General features: G+C 36.1%; 3 protein-coding genes across 4 annotated transcripts; all 3 read left to right on the top strand.

The window, feature by feature from the left end:
• The first annotated feature begins 2521 nt into the window (after positions 1-2521).
• Positions 2522-3049, top strand: LOC143606930 (uncharacterized). The gene has a single exon (XM_077082545.1). The coding sequence runs from the start codon at positions 2522-2524 to the stop codon at positions 3047-3049; it is 528 nt and encodes a 175-aa protein (XP_076938660.1).
• A 6618-nt stretch (positions 3050-9667) lies between these two features.
• Positions 9668-11302, top strand: LOC143606932 (actin-like). Of its 2 annotated transcripts, XM_077082548.1 has the most exons (3): positions 9668-9724; positions 9800-10807; positions 11045-11302. In XM_077082548.1, exons 1-3 carry the CDS (start codon positions 9668-9670, stop codon positions 11108-11110), a joined length of 1131 nt encoding a protein of 376 aa, XP_076938663.1. In that variant the 3' UTR covers positions 11111-11302. The 2 variants fall into 2 exon arrangements, with proteins under 2 accessions (XP_076938663.1, XP_076938662.1); XM_077082547.1 differs by lacking the exon at positions 11045-11302 and having other exon boundaries at positions 9800-10913.
• A 6997-nt stretch (positions 11303-18299) lies between these two features.
• Positions 18300-19277, top strand: LOC143606931 (flavonoid 3',5'-hydroxylase-like; the record flags this gene model as incomplete). Its single annotated transcript, XM_077082546.1, has 1 exon — positions 18300-19277. A coding segment is annotated over exon 1 (978 nt), but the record flags the coding sequence as incomplete, so codon positions are not given.
• Positions 19278-19499: the final 222 nt, after the last annotated feature.

A 19499-nucleotide genomic window follows, 5' to 3' on the forward strand; every position in this document is an offset into this window, starting at 1 on the left:
TTCCTAGACTTGTTTTTTTTCTAACCAAAACCAAGCCTATTTATGACATTCCATTTCCTCCGTTCCAGACCCTTTTCTCCTGGTCTAATGGGAACTTTACCGCAAATATGTTATGTGCTTCTTGGTGTCGTGATGGGACTAGTTTTACCGGTTGTGTTTTACTGCTGTTGCATGGTCGTTTTGGATTGGTGCTGTTGTGATAGGCGACAACAAGACCACATAGAGATACAGTTGCAAACAATACATGTGAACAAAAAGAATTCAGTGTCAGCACTCATCCCGTCCCATAAACACAAGAAGGTCATGGGCTCAATGGATGGTGAGCCCTTGTGTGCTGTGTGTCTAAGCGAGTTTGAAGATGGAGAAGAGCTACGCACTTTGCCATTGTATGCACTCTTTTCATGCCCCTTGCATTGACATGTGGTTGTACTCCCATCGTGGTTGTCCCATTTGTCGACTAGATGCCGCCATATTAGCTCCACCTTTGGCTGAAGTTAGATCTGTAAATGATCCACAACTCCAACAAGAAGATGTAACAAGGCCATAATATTCTAGTGTGCACAAGATCTAGTCTTACAAAGTTGGGCTATGTAAGGGTAATTTGATGGTTAGACTCACAAACTTGCACACATCGAAACGTGGTCCATTGATGGTTTGGAGTATAGATTGACCATCATTAGGGTTTCATCTCGATGCTAGAAGTTTGCATGCCAAATTATTCGAGTAAACAAACAAGTCTAAGTAAAAGAGACTAATTTGGTTCATATTATTTGGGCTTCATCAAACAAAGTTTTGATATGAGTTCTTCCTAACGAATGGTTTACTTTGTATTTTTATTCCCCTTGTTGGTACAAACATTGTTAATCTCTATGCTCCCTTTCAAAATCTCGCCTAATAGTCAAATGTAATACTTTTGTAATAAATAATTTAGTTATAAGAATAAATGTAAAAGTTGGAGATGATATAAAAAGTAAAAGAATGTTTGTGAGATGGTAAAAGTTTGTGAAAAGATTAATCACCAATCGCGTTATGCGTATCGAACTTAATGTAATTCGTTGCAAAAAAACAAGGTAAAAAAACATATGTAAGCACCTGTTGTGACCCGTGGCAAACCCAAAATTATTCACTTTATCCGAAACTTTTGGGGTCGCTTGACTATCGACATTTTTTTCCAGGGCGGGTCCCATTCTTATTTCTTCCTTTAATATAGATCAGAGGTACAAATCAATTATCAACATCCAACAACAGTAAAATCCTACTCAAATAAGCTAAAATTCCAAAACTATTATCAAATAAAATTTTCTAATCAAAGAAAAGTAATGAATTGAACATCAAAAACTAAATTTGGATAATAACTAAATAATCAATACAATCAAACTTTCAATTTTGAATTTTCAGACCTTAAGTTTTAGAAAATTTCAAATCCGAGAGACGAGAGCCATTGACAGAATAACCGACAATCAGAAATTTTCAGGTGTGATAAGCAAGCGACCGGAAATGTTTATATTAGGTATAATTGGGATAAATTATTTATATTAGATTTATATTTATAAATACTTAATTTTCTATATTAATTTTTATTCGTGGTCCATCTTGAAATTTAACGGGAGTCATTCACTCGTTTTCAAAATTGTAGAAGGGTTGTCGTTAAGAATTCTTAGGGGCCGGTCGGTATGTAACAAAAAAGAATTCAAAAGGGACGGACGATCGATATGCCTTAGCACTCGACCCATCCCTAGTTGTGACTGGTAAAATTAGTGATAACTTTAATAAAAGAGGCATCTGGTTAAACTCTCGTGTATAGGGGTGTTCATGAAAATCGAAATCTGAACTAAAACCAAAACTCAAATAAAATGATCTGAATTCTTATTCGAATTCGAATATGGAATTTAAAAAAATTCGGATTGTTCGGATATCCGTTTAATCATAATTTATTTAGACTACTATTTGAAGTTTGAACTTTAATTTTATGCTCAAGACTGATTTCTATTTTCCGATTTTGTATGTTTATTGTGATTCTAAACGTGTAAAAAAAATTTTAGGGACCAAAAACTAAGAAAAGTTTGTTATTAGGTTATTTTTGGATTATTTGGATAATTTTGGATTCGGACCGCATAGCATAGGATAGGATAGAAATATCACTTATTAGGTTCAGATTTCAGATACAGTCCTAAAATTTTCAAATCCGAAGATTCCAAACCAAGTAAACCGAATAACCTGCTATCTGATCCAATGTCCATGTCACTTAAGTCAGCTTTCAGGTGTGCCCAAAGTTAAGATATTTAGAAAGCTGGTTTGATATCATGATGTTCTAGTGGCAGAAACTGACACCATTTATTACACATCACCTTCCTTCTTTTGTGATGCCGTGTTATTTTGGGTGGCATCTCTCGAACCAAGAGTCACCCACCATAAAACCCACTCACCCCTCGCTTCCACAATATCAAATTCTATATGCACACCAACCGTTCGACCAAAGTCCTCTGAGAGCTTCATTACCATGTAAATTTACCACCTCAAGATGAGAGGTTCAAGCAGTGTAGTAGGACTTGTCTTAAGCCTTGTGTTTGGCTGTCTTTTACTAGCACTTGTGGCTGAGCTTTACTATCTAATATGGTGGAAGAAAAAGTCAACCAACATGGAAACAATACAAGAAAGTCAAAGCAGCCAGTCAAGACAATTCTTGCATATGTTTTGTTGTAAAAAGCCTTCATCTTTGATCACTACAGGGCTGGCCACAGACACCCAAGTTCATGAACCACAAGCACCATCAGCTCACCAAAACAAGCCCATGGTCAGACCATCTGACTGTTCAAGATTTTTGTTCACAATTGCAGAAGAAACAAAGGAAGATATGGAGTCTGATGATGTGAGTAAAATGGGGTCAAGAAGGAGTTTGAGTGATGTGGGTTCAGTGGATACATTGTTTTTTACTCCACTTGCTTCACCACCATACTTGACTCCACCTACTCCTATGGATTGTTCATATAGAGTTTTTAGTCCTTTGTTTCAGTCTTCAAGTGATTCAGAGTTCAATAGGATATGCTGAAGATGAAGTTTAAAGAAACTGATGTAAAGATTTTATGATGTTGATGGTTGAATTAGATGGTGGTGTTATTTGTGAAAAAGTTAATAGGCTTTTGTATTTGTATGAGTTTTAGTGAAACTTTTAATCTAACAAAAGTCAAAAAGTTAATAACTTGTTCATTAATTTGAATTGTTTAGTTCTTTATGTTTAGAGGTGAGTAAAGGTAGAAGTGTTTTTTGAAGACTTTTAAGATAATGAAGCATTTGTATAGTGCTCTGTATTGGTTTTGTTAAAAGTATATTGCACTCGACCTTTTTCTTATTTTTGATTCAGTGGCTTTTGATCAAAGTGATTCACCTGCTTTTAGCATTACACACTTGTAAAATAGCATCATGAGTTTATTGACAACATTCTCTTTCAGACTGCAAAGTGAAGGTGGGAAGGGCCATGGACAGGGTAGTAACTAGTAAGTAGTTCATTCTTTTATTACAATCTTATAGGAATGTAAATCCTTGATCCATTCATTCAATATTGTTTGGTATAAATACAAGAGATAATCCCGTGATTTTAGGGATTGATATCAAACTAAATTATATAAAGATTTACATCAATCATAATCCCGATATGCACGCTATTAGACCCCCGCAGTCGAAGCTGGAGGTTCACGTAGGCTTAGACTGGATCGAAAATCTTCGAACAACACCCTCAGTAACCCCTTTGTGAAAATATCAGCAACTTGATATCGTGAGGGTACATGTAGAACCCGAACCAGTCCCCTATGTACCTGTTCTCGCACGAAGTGAATGTCTAGCTCGATGTGCTTCGTCCGTTGATGTTGAATAGGATTACCCGATAAGTAAATGGAGCTAATATTGTCACAGTAGACCAAAGAAGCATGAGCTAGCGGTCTATGAAGCTCGAGAAGAAGGTTACGGATCCAACATATCTTTGCAACAACGTTCGCGATTCCACGGTATTCAGCCTCTGCGCTTGAGCGCGAGATAGTGGTCTGACGTTTGGAAGACCATGCGAGAAGGTTGTTGCCAAAGTACACGCAATCTCCCGAAGTAGAACGCCGAGTGTCCGGACATCCTGCCCAATCAGCATCGGTATAGGCACGTAATAAGTGAGAAGTCAAGGGACCGAGTGTAAGGCCGAGATGCGAGGTTCCTTGAAGATATCTGATTATCCGTTGCAGGCTATGTCAGTGAGCGAGACGAGGGGAGTGCATATGCATGCAGATTTGTTGGACCGCGTACGAGATGTCCGGTCTGGTGAAGGTAAGATATTGAAGAGCACCGGCTAAACTTCTGTACAGTGACGGGTTCTCATACTCGGGTCCCGAAGAACTTAGCTTTCCTTTAGTGTCAACTGGTGTTGCTACGGGTTTGCACGAGGTCATACCGGCACGATCAATGATGTCACGAGCATATTTCTGTTGAGATAGGAACATGGTGTTGCCCGTACGTTTGACCAAGATACCCAAAAAATAACTTACTGGACCGAGATCTTTCATTGCAAACTCTGATCCGAGACAATCAATGAGGTCAAGACGTAGCTTTTCAGAGGAGGTCGTCAATAAGATGTCATCCACATATAGTAAGAGATAAGCAGTTTCCGACCCATGATGATAAACGAATAGTGAATTGTCACTGCGACTCTGCGTGAATCCCAACGATAGCACATAATCGGTGAACCGTTGGTACCATGCCCATGGTGCCTGTTTTAGACCGTAAAGAGACTTTTTGAGCGAACATACGTGATGTGGATGTGTCTTGTCTCTAAATCCCATAGGTTGATACATGTAGACCGTTTCGTCTAACTTCCCGTGTAAGAAGGCGTTTGTCACATCTAGTTGATGGACCGCCCAAGACTGAGACAACGCGAGAGAGATAACGGTGCGTATGGTAGCCGGTTTAACAACCGGACTAAATGTTTCTCCGCAATCAACACCAATCTGCTGGCCTCTGCCATCACATACCAAACGCGCTTTGTAGCGCTCCAATGACCCGTCTGATCTGAACTTGTGGTGAAAAATCCACATGCTTCGGATGACATTCATATGAGGTTGGTGTGGGACTAACTCCCACGTCTTATTTTTAATAATAGCATCAAACTCGTTGGTCATGGCGGCTCGCCACTCCGGTGTTGACAAAGCGGCTTTAGGTGATTTTGGTAAAGGTTTAACGGAGGAGGTTTGAAGGTTGAATTGCGGTTTGGGTTTGGAGATCCCGTCAATTGCGCGTATGCGCATGGTGCGAGTCGCCGGAACGGTGGTAGGCGGAGTTTGTGGTGTTGGCTGAACGGGTGGAATGGGTACGTCAGTGTGCGCTGTTTGGGTTTTGTTTCGTCGAGAGTAGGTGAAAATGGGTGGTGAGGAGGTGTCCGGCTGAGAATTGGAGGGTGCCGGTGCATGGGGTGTGGTGGCTGTTGCGGTAGGCCCCGGGTCAGGTTGTGTAGGGGAGGATGTGGCAGTAGTGATTGGGTGGTTAACTGAGTGGTTGGCTGACGTATAGGGGCTGCCGGGTGGAATGGAATCGGTGGGTGTGGGTGTTATGGGTTGGACGTGGTTCCAGAGAGTGGGATGTGGTGGGTCGGATAGGAAGGAGTACGGGTGGGGGAGTTTTGGCGGTTGTATAAGACTTTCGTCGGGTTATTGAAGTTGTTGGGTTTGATGCTTCCATGACTTGTGATGTGCTTTACTGCCTATGTAATATGTTTGCAGTTGTGATCATATAATTTTAATAGTTGCAGTTCTTGTTAATAAACACTTAAGGCTTACATAACAACTAGAAAAATAATCTAGACACACTTGATTACAAGTTTATGAACTCCTTTTCTTGTTTCACTAGTTTGTTGAAAGCTTTGGCATATTCACCTTAACATCTTGTAAAATTCGAACGTCCGGGACTTATATTCCTTCTAGATGAAGATCTATATTTAGAGTCTGGAAGGTCTTGATTTTTGCAATTTGGTATATTATTGTATGTAAAACGTAACGGGAAATATCCGAACTATTACAGAGGGGAACCTTCAATATATACCGGAAGCAAGTCCTAGAGAAGTTTATATCGGGCGCATAGTCCATATACTATTAAATAAGCTAAAAGCATTACATATGATTAACACTCTTTCTTGAACATATATATTAATCATGCCCAATTTGTTACAAATAAATCTATGGTTTCCAAAGAGGTAATGATATTAGTAAGTTCAAAATTCGTCTTCATGTGAATCGGCTGAATAGATGGAGGGTTTGCTTGATAGTAGACCAACTACAGCAGGATCATGATCTACAGTCGATGGACCAAATGACACGGGGAGTAACGGGAATGACTCGTGAAATGTGACATCGGCACTGGTAAAGCATCGGTGGAAAGATGTGCATTTAATTAATTTTCACTTGTTCTCAAGTAAAAGTTCCATATTAAACGAATCCAATTTGAATTTTACACTTCTTTATGTATAGAGATGAATAAAGGTTAAACTGCTCTTAAAGAAAATTGATTTTTCCACAGCTGTAGTTACCCAAGTCAGAGAAATCATACTACAATAAATTGTACAATAATATGCAGCACACTGAAGCATCTGTATACTGCTCTGTACTGGTTTTCCTAAAAGAATATATATTGCCCATAAGTTATTTCTTATTTTTAATTCAGTGGCTTTTGATCAAAGTGATTCACCTGCTTTTAACATTACACACTTGTAAAATAGCACCCTGAGTTTATTGACACTGCAAAGTAAAGGTGGGGGTGGGTCCATGGAAATGGGAGTAAGTAGTTCTTTGAATGATTTTATCATACCTGTGTAATCTAATTACTTACACTTTGATGATTGATCCATGGTATGATCTTAAGCTTTGAACTTGAATTAAATTCAACGTCATTATTACTAATAAAATTTGGTAAGACGTGAATTTGTATCGGTTATTTAGTTATGTTGTTCTCTAGGACTACTGTAATCATGCTCCGAGGCTGAAATTTATCTGTAAAATTCAAATGCATGTGAAATGACTATTTACATCATTACATGAATTTAACATATTTTTAGCGTTATTAATTTGGTAAAAATGATCATCCATTTAATTAAATTGTAATTTTAATGCCAAGACTTGGGTTGTTAAACTTATGATAAGCTTGTGACATATGAAGAACAACTCATATGGTTGTCAAGACTATACCGGTGAAGTTATGCTTTGTTACTAGGTTTGCTAACCCCGTATCAGTAATTTAAACTAGATTGGCAATCTTGCTAGTAATTATAGAAAATAAAAGTTATAAGAAAAAAAAAACACTTAAAACTAAAAATATAACAAAGTAGGTGGATATTTTATTGAAATATGGTTCTGTATTATGATTTATGGAACTATAATAGTATTTATGGTTTTAAAAGAAATCTTGTTGGTCCAAAAACTAATTGTGGCACTTTGGATTTTGGAACATCTTGCTTAATGCTTAGAGTTAGAGGTGTACAAAAAAAAATTGGTTGGAACCGGTTCTATGCAAACCGAACCGAATTGGTTTGACAATAAAACCAGTTTCATCTAAACCGACCCAAACCGGCGGTTCTAGGACTGGTTCACCTTATGATCTACCAAATCAGTTTTAAAACCGGACCGGTTTGGGTTAAAACCGGTTTAAAATGGTTAAACCAGTTCTAAACCGAGCTGGACCAGGTCGGCCTCTCTTGTTCCTAAACCGGTTTCTAAACCACACCGGTTTTGACCATGCTTTGACCAAACTTGTTCGATTTATAAACCAGTTCGATTTGGGAAAAAACCGATTTTGTACACCTCTACCAGAGTTAATGTGTGCTGAGAGGCCCGACCCAGCCCAAATTAGTTTTAGTTTTATTACGTTGTCTAAAGTTTAAACCAACCCAGTTATAACATAATATGAAGTAGTAGTTATAATTAATAAGCCTATAATAGTAATTTGCTGCAGCCCACAACTTGAGGAGCAATTGGAACAAAATTGCTACTCCTTGTAGTTCACTAGAGGTGCCAAAAAAAAACCGTATCCGTAAAAAAAAACCCGGAGCCGGGTTTTTAATACACGAGCCCGTACTTGACCCTACATGTAAGGTACGGATATGTTATGCATTTCAGTACGAAAACATGTATCCGAAGCCGGACTCGATTGGTACCCGGTAAGACCCGATACTGGAACCAGGTTTTTCCAATACCCGAAACCGGGGTTTTCAATTACCCGATTTATACCTGAAATTGCCCTAAAAATACCCTAAAATGTACAACCCCTTAAAAAATTCAATCCATGCCCGAAAAATCTGAAAATAAGGTTTTTTCAATACCTGGAAATAGGATATTAAAAAAAATACCAGGTTTTAGAATATCCGGTTCTTTACTCGACCCGAACCTGATGTATATGATATGGTTTTTAAAGACAATACCTATCCGATTTTTCAATACCCAATCATACCCATATTTGAAAAACCTGATTTGTGCCCCTCAAGTTCACTTGTTCCCCTTTTTGGGCTGAGAAACAGCCAAGCCCATTTGGTTATTTTCATTCTTCCGTTTTAATTTCCATTTGTTACTGGTGACAACAATTAATAACCATTGACAACTTGTTGCCGCAATTCCATCTCAACTCCTCGTTCAAACCCATTTTTGTAGCTATTTCTTCATTAATCCATTTCTTCTTCATCTTCCCTACATTTCAATCCAATTCGCTTCCTTCCTAGTAGGTACATTTTACAATCTCAAATTCATCTTTAATTCCAATTGGTTCATGCTATAGCTAATAATGTTATCATATAATTAAGGTTTTTAATCTGTGAATTGGTTATGGATTTTGATTCATTTAATTCTATAAATTTTATTTTAAATATGATGCTGCTATAAATGAAGCACTAAAATTGAATGCATGTTAAAAAAAAAACTTATTTCTGTTACATATACAAATGCATGTTTGTATGCACATGTATATGTATGGGTGTTAAATGGGCCGTGTTGGCGGGTTGGTAGGTCCAAGCTGACGCGAATCCGAAAACTGATACAGCCCCAACCCGAAAATCGTGTTAACCACGTGAACATGAACATGATGCGAATATTTACGGGTTGACGCAAACATAAACCATTTGACCCGGGAGTGTTTTTTTATTGTTCACATGTTAATTCTATAAATTTACATTTTTACAAAAACAAATATATAGATTTATACAAACAAATATATTTTAATCATAGAATCTCATGTAACATTCCTTTTTAGTTTTAAATTTTGGAATAAAATATTCAACCAACTTAATTTATTATACAAAATTTTATCTAAAAACTAGGGTTGACCCGAACCCACCCTATTAACTAAATGTGTTTGTGGGTTCGACTCGAAAATGCCCCGAACCCTTTTATACCAAAACCAATCCCACAAATTTCATGCCAAGTTCATGTCGTGTCAGAAGCTCGCACCCCGGTATGCATATCTTTTGAAGATAGGCTATGCACGTTAGATTTTATTCACATAAAATATGACATTTCAAATACCATCATCATGTTTTAGGTTATTAGTGTTGTTTATAATGGCATTATGGATTTATTCACATATATATTCTTTCTTGTATTTGTATTAAAGATCATGTGTCACAATATATTCTATTCGGTTCTTTAGGTAGCTTAAGATGGCAGACGAGGATATTCAACCACTTGTGTGTGATAATGGAACTGGAATGGTTAAGGTAATCATTAATCAATAATCAAAATATATCCTTCACAAACATTTTCATGTTCACATAAACAAACTAATTTTACAGGCTGGATTCGTGGGTGAAGATGCACCACGGGCCGTGTTCCCAAGTATCGTGGGCCGGCCCCGTCACACGGGCGTGATGGTTGGAATGGGCCAAAAAGACGCATATGTTGGCGACGAGGCCCAATCCAAAAGAGGTATATTGACCCTAAAATACCCGATCGAACACGGTATTGTCAATAACTGGGATGACATGGAGAAGATTTGGCATCACACTTTCTACAACGAGCTTCGTGTCGCTCCCGAAGAGCACCCGGTTCTTCTCACCGAGGCCCCTTTGAACCCGAAGGCTAATCGTGAAAAAATGACTCAAATCATGTTTGAAACGTTTAACGCGCCCGCTATGTATGTCGCAATTCAAGCCGTGCTTTCGTTGTATGCCAGTGGTCGTACAACCGGTATTGTGTTGGACTCAGGGGACGGTGTGAGCCACACCGTCCCCATTTACGAGGGGTACGCGCTTCCACACGCAATCCTTCGGTTGGATTTAGCTGGACGTGACCTGACTGACGCGTTAATGAAAATCCTGACCGAACGTGGGTACTCGTTCACCACGTCAGCCGAACGAGAAATTGTTCGGGACATGAAGGAAAAGCTAGCTTACATAGCACTCGACTTCGAGCAAGAGCTCGAGACTTCAAAAACTAGCTCTTCGGTCGAGAAGAGTTTTGAGCTGCCCGACGGACAGGTCATAACCATCGGGGCAGAGAGATTCCGCTGCCCCGAGGTTCTTTTCCAGCCTTCCATGATTGGAATGGAAGCTGCTGGTATTCATGAGACTACTTATAACTCTATCATGAAATGTGATGTGGATATTAGGAAGGACTTGTATGGAAACATTGTGCTTAGTGGCGGTACGACTATGTTCCCCGGGATCGCTGACCGGATGAGTAAGGAGATCACCGCGTTGGCCCCAAGTAGCATGAAGATCAAGGTCGTCGCCCCGCCCGAGAGGAAGTATAGCGTTTGGATTGGTGGTTCCATCCTTGCATCACTCAGCACCTTCCAGCAGGTTTGCTTTTGTAACCAATGTTTTAATAACCGGACTGGACAGCAAACCTGCTGTCTAACTGGTTCACTGGTCAGGCCAGTTAGACTGGATTTAATAATCAGATGACGTCATAAAATAATATTTAATATAAAAATAAAACTATATATATATATATATATAAAACAGAAAGCAAAATATGAAAATACTTTATGCTTTGGTGTATGAAATATGTTTTAACTTCTTATGTTTTGAGTGCAGATGTGGATCGCGAAGGCTGAGTATGACGAGTCTGGTCCGTCTATCGTTCATAGAAAATGCTTCTGATTTGTGCAACTTCGGTCTGGTGTCGCGTTCGGCTTGCACGTTTGTATTTTTATTGTTTTCTTTTATAATCTACACACTACATATATGATTTGTGACTATTGATGTATTGTACGTTCCACTATTCTTTGATTTTCATATTGTTTTAGAAAGTTAGAGCATATTTTACTATGTTTTGTTGATTTCATGATTCTTGGTTAAGAATCTATGTAGAAACTTTTGTGTTTGTGCGTTATCTTTTTGTTTTTTGAGTTAACCGTCATTTTAGTACCCGTGGTTTGTTCAACTACGCAACTTTAGTACCGTTTTTGAATTTTTTGCAAATGGTTATTTCAGTTTTCTAAGACTTGCAATTTTAGTACTTTTTTCTAACCCCGTCTATTTTTCTCTGTTAAGTAAGGGGTAAACCGGTAACTTCGTTATTTTTTATTTTTATTTGTTTTTTTGTTTTCTTTTAATCAATTTATCCTTCACCTTTCTCTTTTTAATTTATATTTCCATATTCTCTTTCTCTCTCTATACACCACCATTGCAAACAAACACCACAATAATTTCGATTTCTCGTACAAGATAAAAATGATTTGCTCGTATCTAGGGCATGACCCTGTAAGTCAACTACCATTGTTATTCATCTACCACCTCCGGTGAACTACCACCAGTTAACAACCACTGCACCATGAAGCAATAACCACCACCATTTAACCACCCCAACTGCCGGCACCACCACACCCGTCCCATCTCAAATCCAACACCACCACATCCCTCCCCTTCCCGTCGTCTTCCCCTATTGCTTGTCTGTACATATTTGGAAGAACACAACTACAGTTCTTCATCATGATGACTCAAATTCAACGAAATTAGGGGCTTTATAGTGTTGATGAAGGTGCATATGTGCAGGCCAAAGCCATTGAATTGGGTGGAGTTTGGGGTTTTCTAGGGTTCTTGGGTTATGAAGATACAAACTTTACCAAGGGGTTGGGTGATAAAAAAAAAAAGAAAATAAATAAAAAGAAAATTACCAATTGACCCCTTACTTAACGGACAAAAATAGACGGTGTTAGAAAAAAAGTACTAAAATTGCAAGTTTTAGAAACTTGAAGTAGCTATTTGCAAAAAATTCAAAAACGGTATTAAAGTTGCGTAATTGGACAAACCACAGTTGGTAAAATGGCACTTAACTCTTGTTTTTTCTAAACAACGAACATAGACAAAATCCTTCGAATAATCTTAGGGGTCCGATGTAAGTGATTAATTACTTAAATCAAAGAACACGTCGCCAAAGTTGCCAAATCCTTTTAGACTAGATAACAAGGACTACTTAAGCACTAACATGTAGCATCATTATATACTACAGATAAATATTGGGTGTTGGTGTCACAAGTTGTAACTAAATATTTTTTTTAAAGAATTAGGAAATATATTTGATAACATTACAGAAAATGAATGCGTAGTATATTGGCTGGTGTTCAATTAGTTAAGGCTTTCCGTGTCTCTCTTCCCAAGTTCGAAGCCAGTAAATACTATTTTTTTGGGTGGGGTTTCGTGGAGCACATAATTCATTTTCTTAATATTCTAATTTGCTTTTAAAAAAAAAAAATTGTTATTTTATTTGTTTTAAATAATTTAGTTTGACAAGTTTATTATTTGGGGGTATTCCAATAACCATAGTGAACATGTCAGCTACCGGTCGATTTCATGGCGAATTGTCGTTGCAATACCTGTGTTTTACCGATCAAATAAAAAATCGTTTTAGATATTTTTTATGTATCATAAGTTATGCAAGTGCCGCTACTATTATTAGCGTGGGTTTAGTGCGGGCACCGCAACAAACCTAACCGATAAAGACCAAATCCTTGTCACCGTAATGAACTTAACCATTACAGACCGAATTCGCATTGGGGACGTAATGAACTTAACCATTACAGACCGAATTCGCATCTTTGTGTCGTCGCAACGCGGTGGGTTTTAACCTGCCATAAGATTAATAGTCATGGGTGGTGCCACAACACTTTTTGAGCACAACCCTATTTCTAATCTACTGTGTGGTCTAATGGTTGTAGGTGTGTTTTCTAACTGCTTGGTGGTGTTTGTGCCCAAGATCGAGTCTAGCCGGCTACTTGCTTTATTGTTTTTGTGAGTTTATCTTGTGTCTGTTATACAAGCTACTTGCTTTTTTGGTGTTTTTATATTGGTGCGAACTGAAGATGTCGAGAACCGTAACGAATCTAACCCATACCAACCGAATTCGCCACCGTTTTTGTTTTAATGGAACCATAACGAATCTAACCCATACCAACGAAACTCATGTCAACTCGCCACCGTTTTTGTTTTAGATAAGTTTTTTTATTTTAAATATGTTAACCTGGCGAAATTATTTTTCGGATTTAGTTCTGGAGCCCTTAACGAATTTAACCGATAATTTAAGCGATTCCGACCCAATTAGCGTCGATTCTCCGCTGCAATGCATGTGTTTTACCGACCGAATAAACGTCGTTTTAAATAAATATATTTTTTTGTATCATAAGCTATTCGCGTGCCATTTATTATTTTTGGCATTTACTAACTTATGTTTCGTGTTTAGTGCTAGTTAATTATTATTCGAACTATCCGACAAATCCCTGAATTGCTATCCGAATCTGAATCCGAATTTTTGGATATCTTGAATTCAGATATCTGAATTTTTGAATAGTTAAAATACGGATTTTTGAATAATTCGAACATGGATTTGAATTTAGATTCTTTCAAACACTCTTGTTGGAGTGTGGACATATATAATCTTAAGACACCAAGTCTAAACTGAAAATTTATCATTCAAATATTTTATTAATTAATCACTATTAATTTAAAATTAAAACACGGTTTAGAAAAAGTCTAATTAGATCAAGCCAACATTAAACTCAGATCCATTCCGTGATCTTCTAACCACTCCACCAACTATATAAATGCATCTTTGTTTCCTCTCTCCTTATAGAAACTCTTTACTCACAAATTCGTTAAGAGTGATATATAAGCATGAGAATAACAAGGAGAAAGTTGTGTGGTTATTTTCTTGTGCGAGTCGAAAGGGATTGCGCACAGAATCAAAGATGGATATAGATGAGATACTTAGAAGTGAGCTTGCAACCATTAACGAAGACTCTGAGAGTTATGGCCTGAAGGATAATGATGGCGAGAACCATAGAATCCGAGCAAAGCTGGAAAAGAAATCGAAGAAAGAAGACGCAAATCACGTTTTCACTGCTCAGTTTAGCATGAAGAACTCATATGCACTCTTCTTGGACAGGATGACAAGCAGTAGAAGCTTTGGTGGACTTCAAGTCTACTAATAAAAAACATGTCATATCATCATATTCATGTCCTCCTTCCTCATCTTGAGCTTTATTAGTTATATTGTATTTTGTGGAACATATTTACCCTATTAACTTTCTTTCGCGTATGGTATACATTGGGGAGTTGAAACTCAAACCTGTTAGTTATTTACATTAGCACATTTTGTATGTTAAAGACCATGTACCATCTCATTTATATAATATCCGATAGGGGATTGAAAGTTCAAATTGGTGACTCATTTGTGGACCAATGGGAACGTGGAAGAAGAGTAAAAAAAATCGCACTTTAATCATAACACCTTTTTATTAATGTTGGTTTTATTTTATATTTTTTGTTTTATTATTAAATCTAGATGTTAGCTTTGACCATAATAAATATTTTGGTCGTCTTATATCATTATGTCATTAGTTTATTATAAGTCACGTTTGACCCATTTTATTTATAAATAGATGCTCATATGTAGCGGTAAAGACAACTTTTGATCCTTTGATTTATAGTAAACTATTTCTATCCGGCGTGGTGCACTGGGACAGCTAGCAAAACCTCAGCGTTGAAACCCGGGCGTTGACGAACGTTACGACGATGAGTAGACACGAATTCGGTCGGTACCGGCTGCGTTCCTTACGATATAGACACCATTGGTAAATTTGAGGGTTAAAACTTAAAAAATTAATTCGTCAAATTAACATATAAGAAAACAAAATATTTAAGACGATGCTTATTTAGTTGGAAAACCTAAACGTTGGTAAAACCTAAGCGTTGTCAGTCTCGAGCATTGAGGTGGTAACGTACTTGACACGAATTCGGTCGGTTTTGATTACGTAGCTTACGGTATCGGAACTAAAAATGAAAAATGTAAAACTTGAGGTGGGCCAACGACCAACTGGGGGGGGTCGATAGCGTTGTCGGTCATGGGCTTTAAACAAGGCCGCGAGTCTGCCCTAACTCGGTCGGTTCCTTTTAGATTTGTTAGGGTCCCGAAACTAAAACAAAAAAATTGACGTTTGGTCGGTTTCCATTACATTTATTATGATAACTGAACTAAAAAAAATCACCAACCAATATGACGTCTCCAAACTTGTTAATTATATACAGTAGTAATTATATACAACCACTTGCGACACCAAACTTGTTAATTATATACAGTAGTAATTATATACAACCATTTGTGACACCAAATTTGTTAATTATAAACAGTAGTGATTTTGCGACCATCCATCACACTGTTGTATGCTGTATTATAAGTTAGATGTCCTTGTTTGTTTAGTATTAAAATTTTCTAATAATAATAAAAATCATTATTATAATTATTAATGTCTTACATCTTACATCGTACCTATCTTACATATCTATAATATATTAACGAAACCCTTAAAATCCTATGTGTCGTGATTTGGTCGCTCCCCTCTTTTATGGAAGCCACCAGATTGCTTAATTTTTAAATTGAGACCTTTCATTGATTTAACTCAAATTTATGGGTATGGGTCTTACCAAAACCAGATAGCTTTTAAACGGGTTATAACATCACATTAAATTAAAAATTAATCTTACCAATTATTTGATATGAAAATCCTATAAAATAGGGATATATTAAAATTTAATATCCAATTTAAAAAGAAAAAGATATTATTTATAATTAATTAACAGTTTTATAGTAAAAAAACATAAGCTGGTCACGGGTCACCAAATCCAGATAGCTTTTAAACTGGTTATAACATATCATTTATTTATGAAACACTTCATCATCAAACCCTAAGTATATTATTAACTTTCTTACAATAAAGAAAATTAAAATCCAAAAAATAAATATTAAAAAATGAAAAATGTAAAACAATTATTCTCTCAAGCCATCATATGCTTTATTTGTAAATGAAGGCTTCTCACGCATTTAACGCGAATTCACGGGTAAAGGTCTCACCAAACCCAAATAGCTCTTAAACGGATTATAACATCTCATTATATTAAAAATTAATCTAATCAAATATTTGATATGAAAATCCTATCAAACAGGGATATACTAAAAATTAATATCCTATTTTATTTAAAAAATATATATTATTTATAATTAAGAAACAATATTATAATAAAGAAAATAAATGGGTAATGAGTATCAACAAACCCGGATATCTTTTAAACCGAATTATAACATATCATTTATTTGTGAAATCATTTCATCATCAAACCTCAAGTATATTAATTATTAACTTTCTTACAATAAATAAAATTAAAATCCAAATATACATATATAAATATTAAAAACAAATAATGTAAAACAACCCCGTAATACGGGGATAAAATCTAGTAAGTAATAAAAGAAAACCCTAATGCCACATGGCAACTCCTAACACCTCTCTATCCTATGTGCCACTTCATAAGACTTTCTAATCCTCCACTTTGCCACATGTGCACTAATAAATACAAATAAATAATAAATACTCATAATGGATACAAACTAATAATTAATAAATACTAACAACAACAATGAAATAAAAATAATATTATTGTTACTAATATTATTTATATCATCATCATTACTATTATAAGTAGCCTTTTAGTAATAAAAAGAGGTGTGAAAAAAGCAACAAAGTAGTTAAGAAAATAAGAATCGATCATCAGCATTTTATAAGTATCTGAGTGTAAAAGAGTATTTTGTCATAGCCAAATTTTTACAATAGATTAGTTAAAACTGAATCAAGGGTTTTCAATAATATAAAAAAAATAGATTTTAGGTTATAATCTCTAGCAATGGCAGTTTAGGAACATCGTGTTTTTACTATAAAATATTGTTATCGATTCAAAATTTGATACATGTTAAAAGCATTTTCATCTAAAAAGAGTTAACGGGCTAAAGTATGTTTCAACTTTCAGGTCATGACTTTGGTGACAAATCTTTGGGATCATGAATTTGGTGACAGATCTTTGGGGTCATGACTTTGGTGACAGATCAAAAGACTGATTTTGAAAATTTAAAATTTGGTTTCGGATTAGATTCAGAGTCAATATTTTTGTCATATATTTTTTATTTGATAGAGGTCAAATTTCTAAAAATCACATTTTACGCGTCTTTGTTTCTTTTAAACTACTAGCGGGTCAAAGAAGAATCAAATCGGAAAGAAGTTTGAAGAGGTACATATGTTACTCCATTTAGATTATATGCTAGCCCATAATAATATCTCAATGTATGTATAATTTTTCCGAGTTATTAAAATTTGTGACATGACGTGGTGATATAGGCCATAAAAAAAATTAATAATGTCATATATTTACAGAAGTTTAAAATGATTTATGGTTCAAATGTAATTTAGGGATATGCATGTTTATTAAACATTTCATATATAATGAGTTTTTTATTACTTATATAATTTAAATTGTTAAACCCGTGTAATACACAGGTAGTTAAGATAGTATAACATATATGTGTACACATTTACATATACAGACACGTACACATGCTCGTAGTACATGCTTGTTTATAAGGTTTCTGGAACCTTGAAACATTGGGAGAAAATGAAAGTATTTGAGAAAAAAATTTTGTCGTCTAATATGAAGTTGATGTATCGGTTTGTAAAGGTTTATTGTTATTGATTTATTGGTGCCCGGGTCTCTTAAACTCGAGTTTTGGGTTTTCTTTTGGCATCCTACTTTTGTTTGGCTTCTTTAATGTATTTTACAGTTTTTTGTTTTTTTTAATGATGTGTTATAATATTAAAATAAAATTGAAATGAATGTCACGTGTTTGACCTTGTGAATGCATATAAAAAGAAATTTAATGCAGAATAACACATTAAACGTGTTGACATGACATGCAAGTTGTGTAATATATATAGTTGAAGGGACTTATTCACATTCTATAACCTACAAAATGAAACAGCTAAATAATTATATTGTGTCATGGTGGCTTGGTGAGAGCCACAACGCCTATAGCATCAACGAGCCACTTGTATTAGTTGTCACCATTTCAGTACTAATCTTAGCTATACTATACTGCAAGTTCATACTTTCAAACTCATCAAACGGTGCTCCATCATTGCCACCAGGTCCTCGTTCATTCCCGATTATCGGGTACCTTCCATATATTACTCCGGACTTGCACACACAGCTCACCAACATGGCTCACACCTACGGCCCTATCTTCAAGTTCAAACTAGGAAGCAGGCTTCACGTCGTGATAAGCACCGCAGAGTTGGCAAAGGTTGTGGTTCGTGACCAAGATGAGGCCTTTTCTGACCGTGACCAATCAACCGCGGCTTTAGTGTTAACTTATGATGGCCTAGATATAGCTTTTTCCAAAAACAACCCGAATTGGCGTAAGCTTCGTAAGATACTTGTCCATGAGGTCCTAAGCAACAAGAATCTTAAAGCAACTAGTTATTTTCGAAGGGACGAGGTTAGAAAAACCGTCAAGAATGTTTTTGATAGAATTGGTACCACGGTCAACATACGTGATATTGCCTTTTCTACGGAGACAAATGTCCTAACAAGAACAATATGGGAAAACACCTCAGATGAAGGGTTGAAAACTAGCAATCTTGGAGATGAGATAAATATGGTGACTTCAAACGTTATTAAGATTTTTGGACGAGTTAATTTGTCTGATTTCTTCCCTAGTCTTGTCCGATTTGATCTACAAGGTGTTGAGCGGGACATGAAGATACAAGTTAACAAGTTGGATACACTTTTCACTAGCATCATTGAAAATCGAATTGAATCCAACTTCAAAATGTCACAAGAAGAAGTGGGGTACGAAGGAAAGAAAGATTTTGTACAAATATTACTAGATCACAAGGATGAAAAAGATGGTATTTCGCTTAGCATGACCCAAATGAAGGCAATTCTCCTGGTAAGATTCGTTCTTCATATTTCGTTTCTTTTTAAAAGAATTGAAATGAAGAACAAAACAATAAAAAGTGAATACTTTATAATTGTGTTGAATAACTACAAACTAGATTTTTATATACAGAAATTATAATGAAAAATGATAATGATAAAACCAACAAACTAATAAAAACGCTAAAACATCAATAACTATCGCATTTGCAATTTGTATTCCTTGAGTTGGCTT

Source organism: Bidens hawaiensis, unplaced genomic scaffold, assembly GCF_021521415.1.
Source record: "Bidens hawaiensis isolate Kalapana, Puna unplaced genomic scaffold, B.hawaiensis_p1.1 tig00078439_1, whole genome shotgun sequence".
In the NCBI taxonomy this organism is placed as follows: Eukaryota; Viridiplantae; Streptophyta; class Magnoliopsida; order Asterales; family Asteraceae; genus Bidens; species Bidens hawaiensis.

Excerpts from the sequence above, each read along its gene's own strand:
- LOC143606930 (XM_077082545.1), top strand. The coding sequence starts at position 2,522 with ATGAGAGGTTCAAGCAGTGTAGTAGGACTTGTCTTAAGCCTTGTGTTT.
- LOC143606932 (XM_077082547.1), top strand. The coding sequence starts at position 9,668 with ATGGCAGACGAGGATATTCAACCACTTGTGTGTGATAATGGAACTGGA. Across the intron at positions 9,725-9,799 it reads ATGGAACTGGAATGGTTAAG|GCTGGATTCGTGGGTGAAGA; the intron begins GTAATCATTAAT and ends CTAATTTTACAG.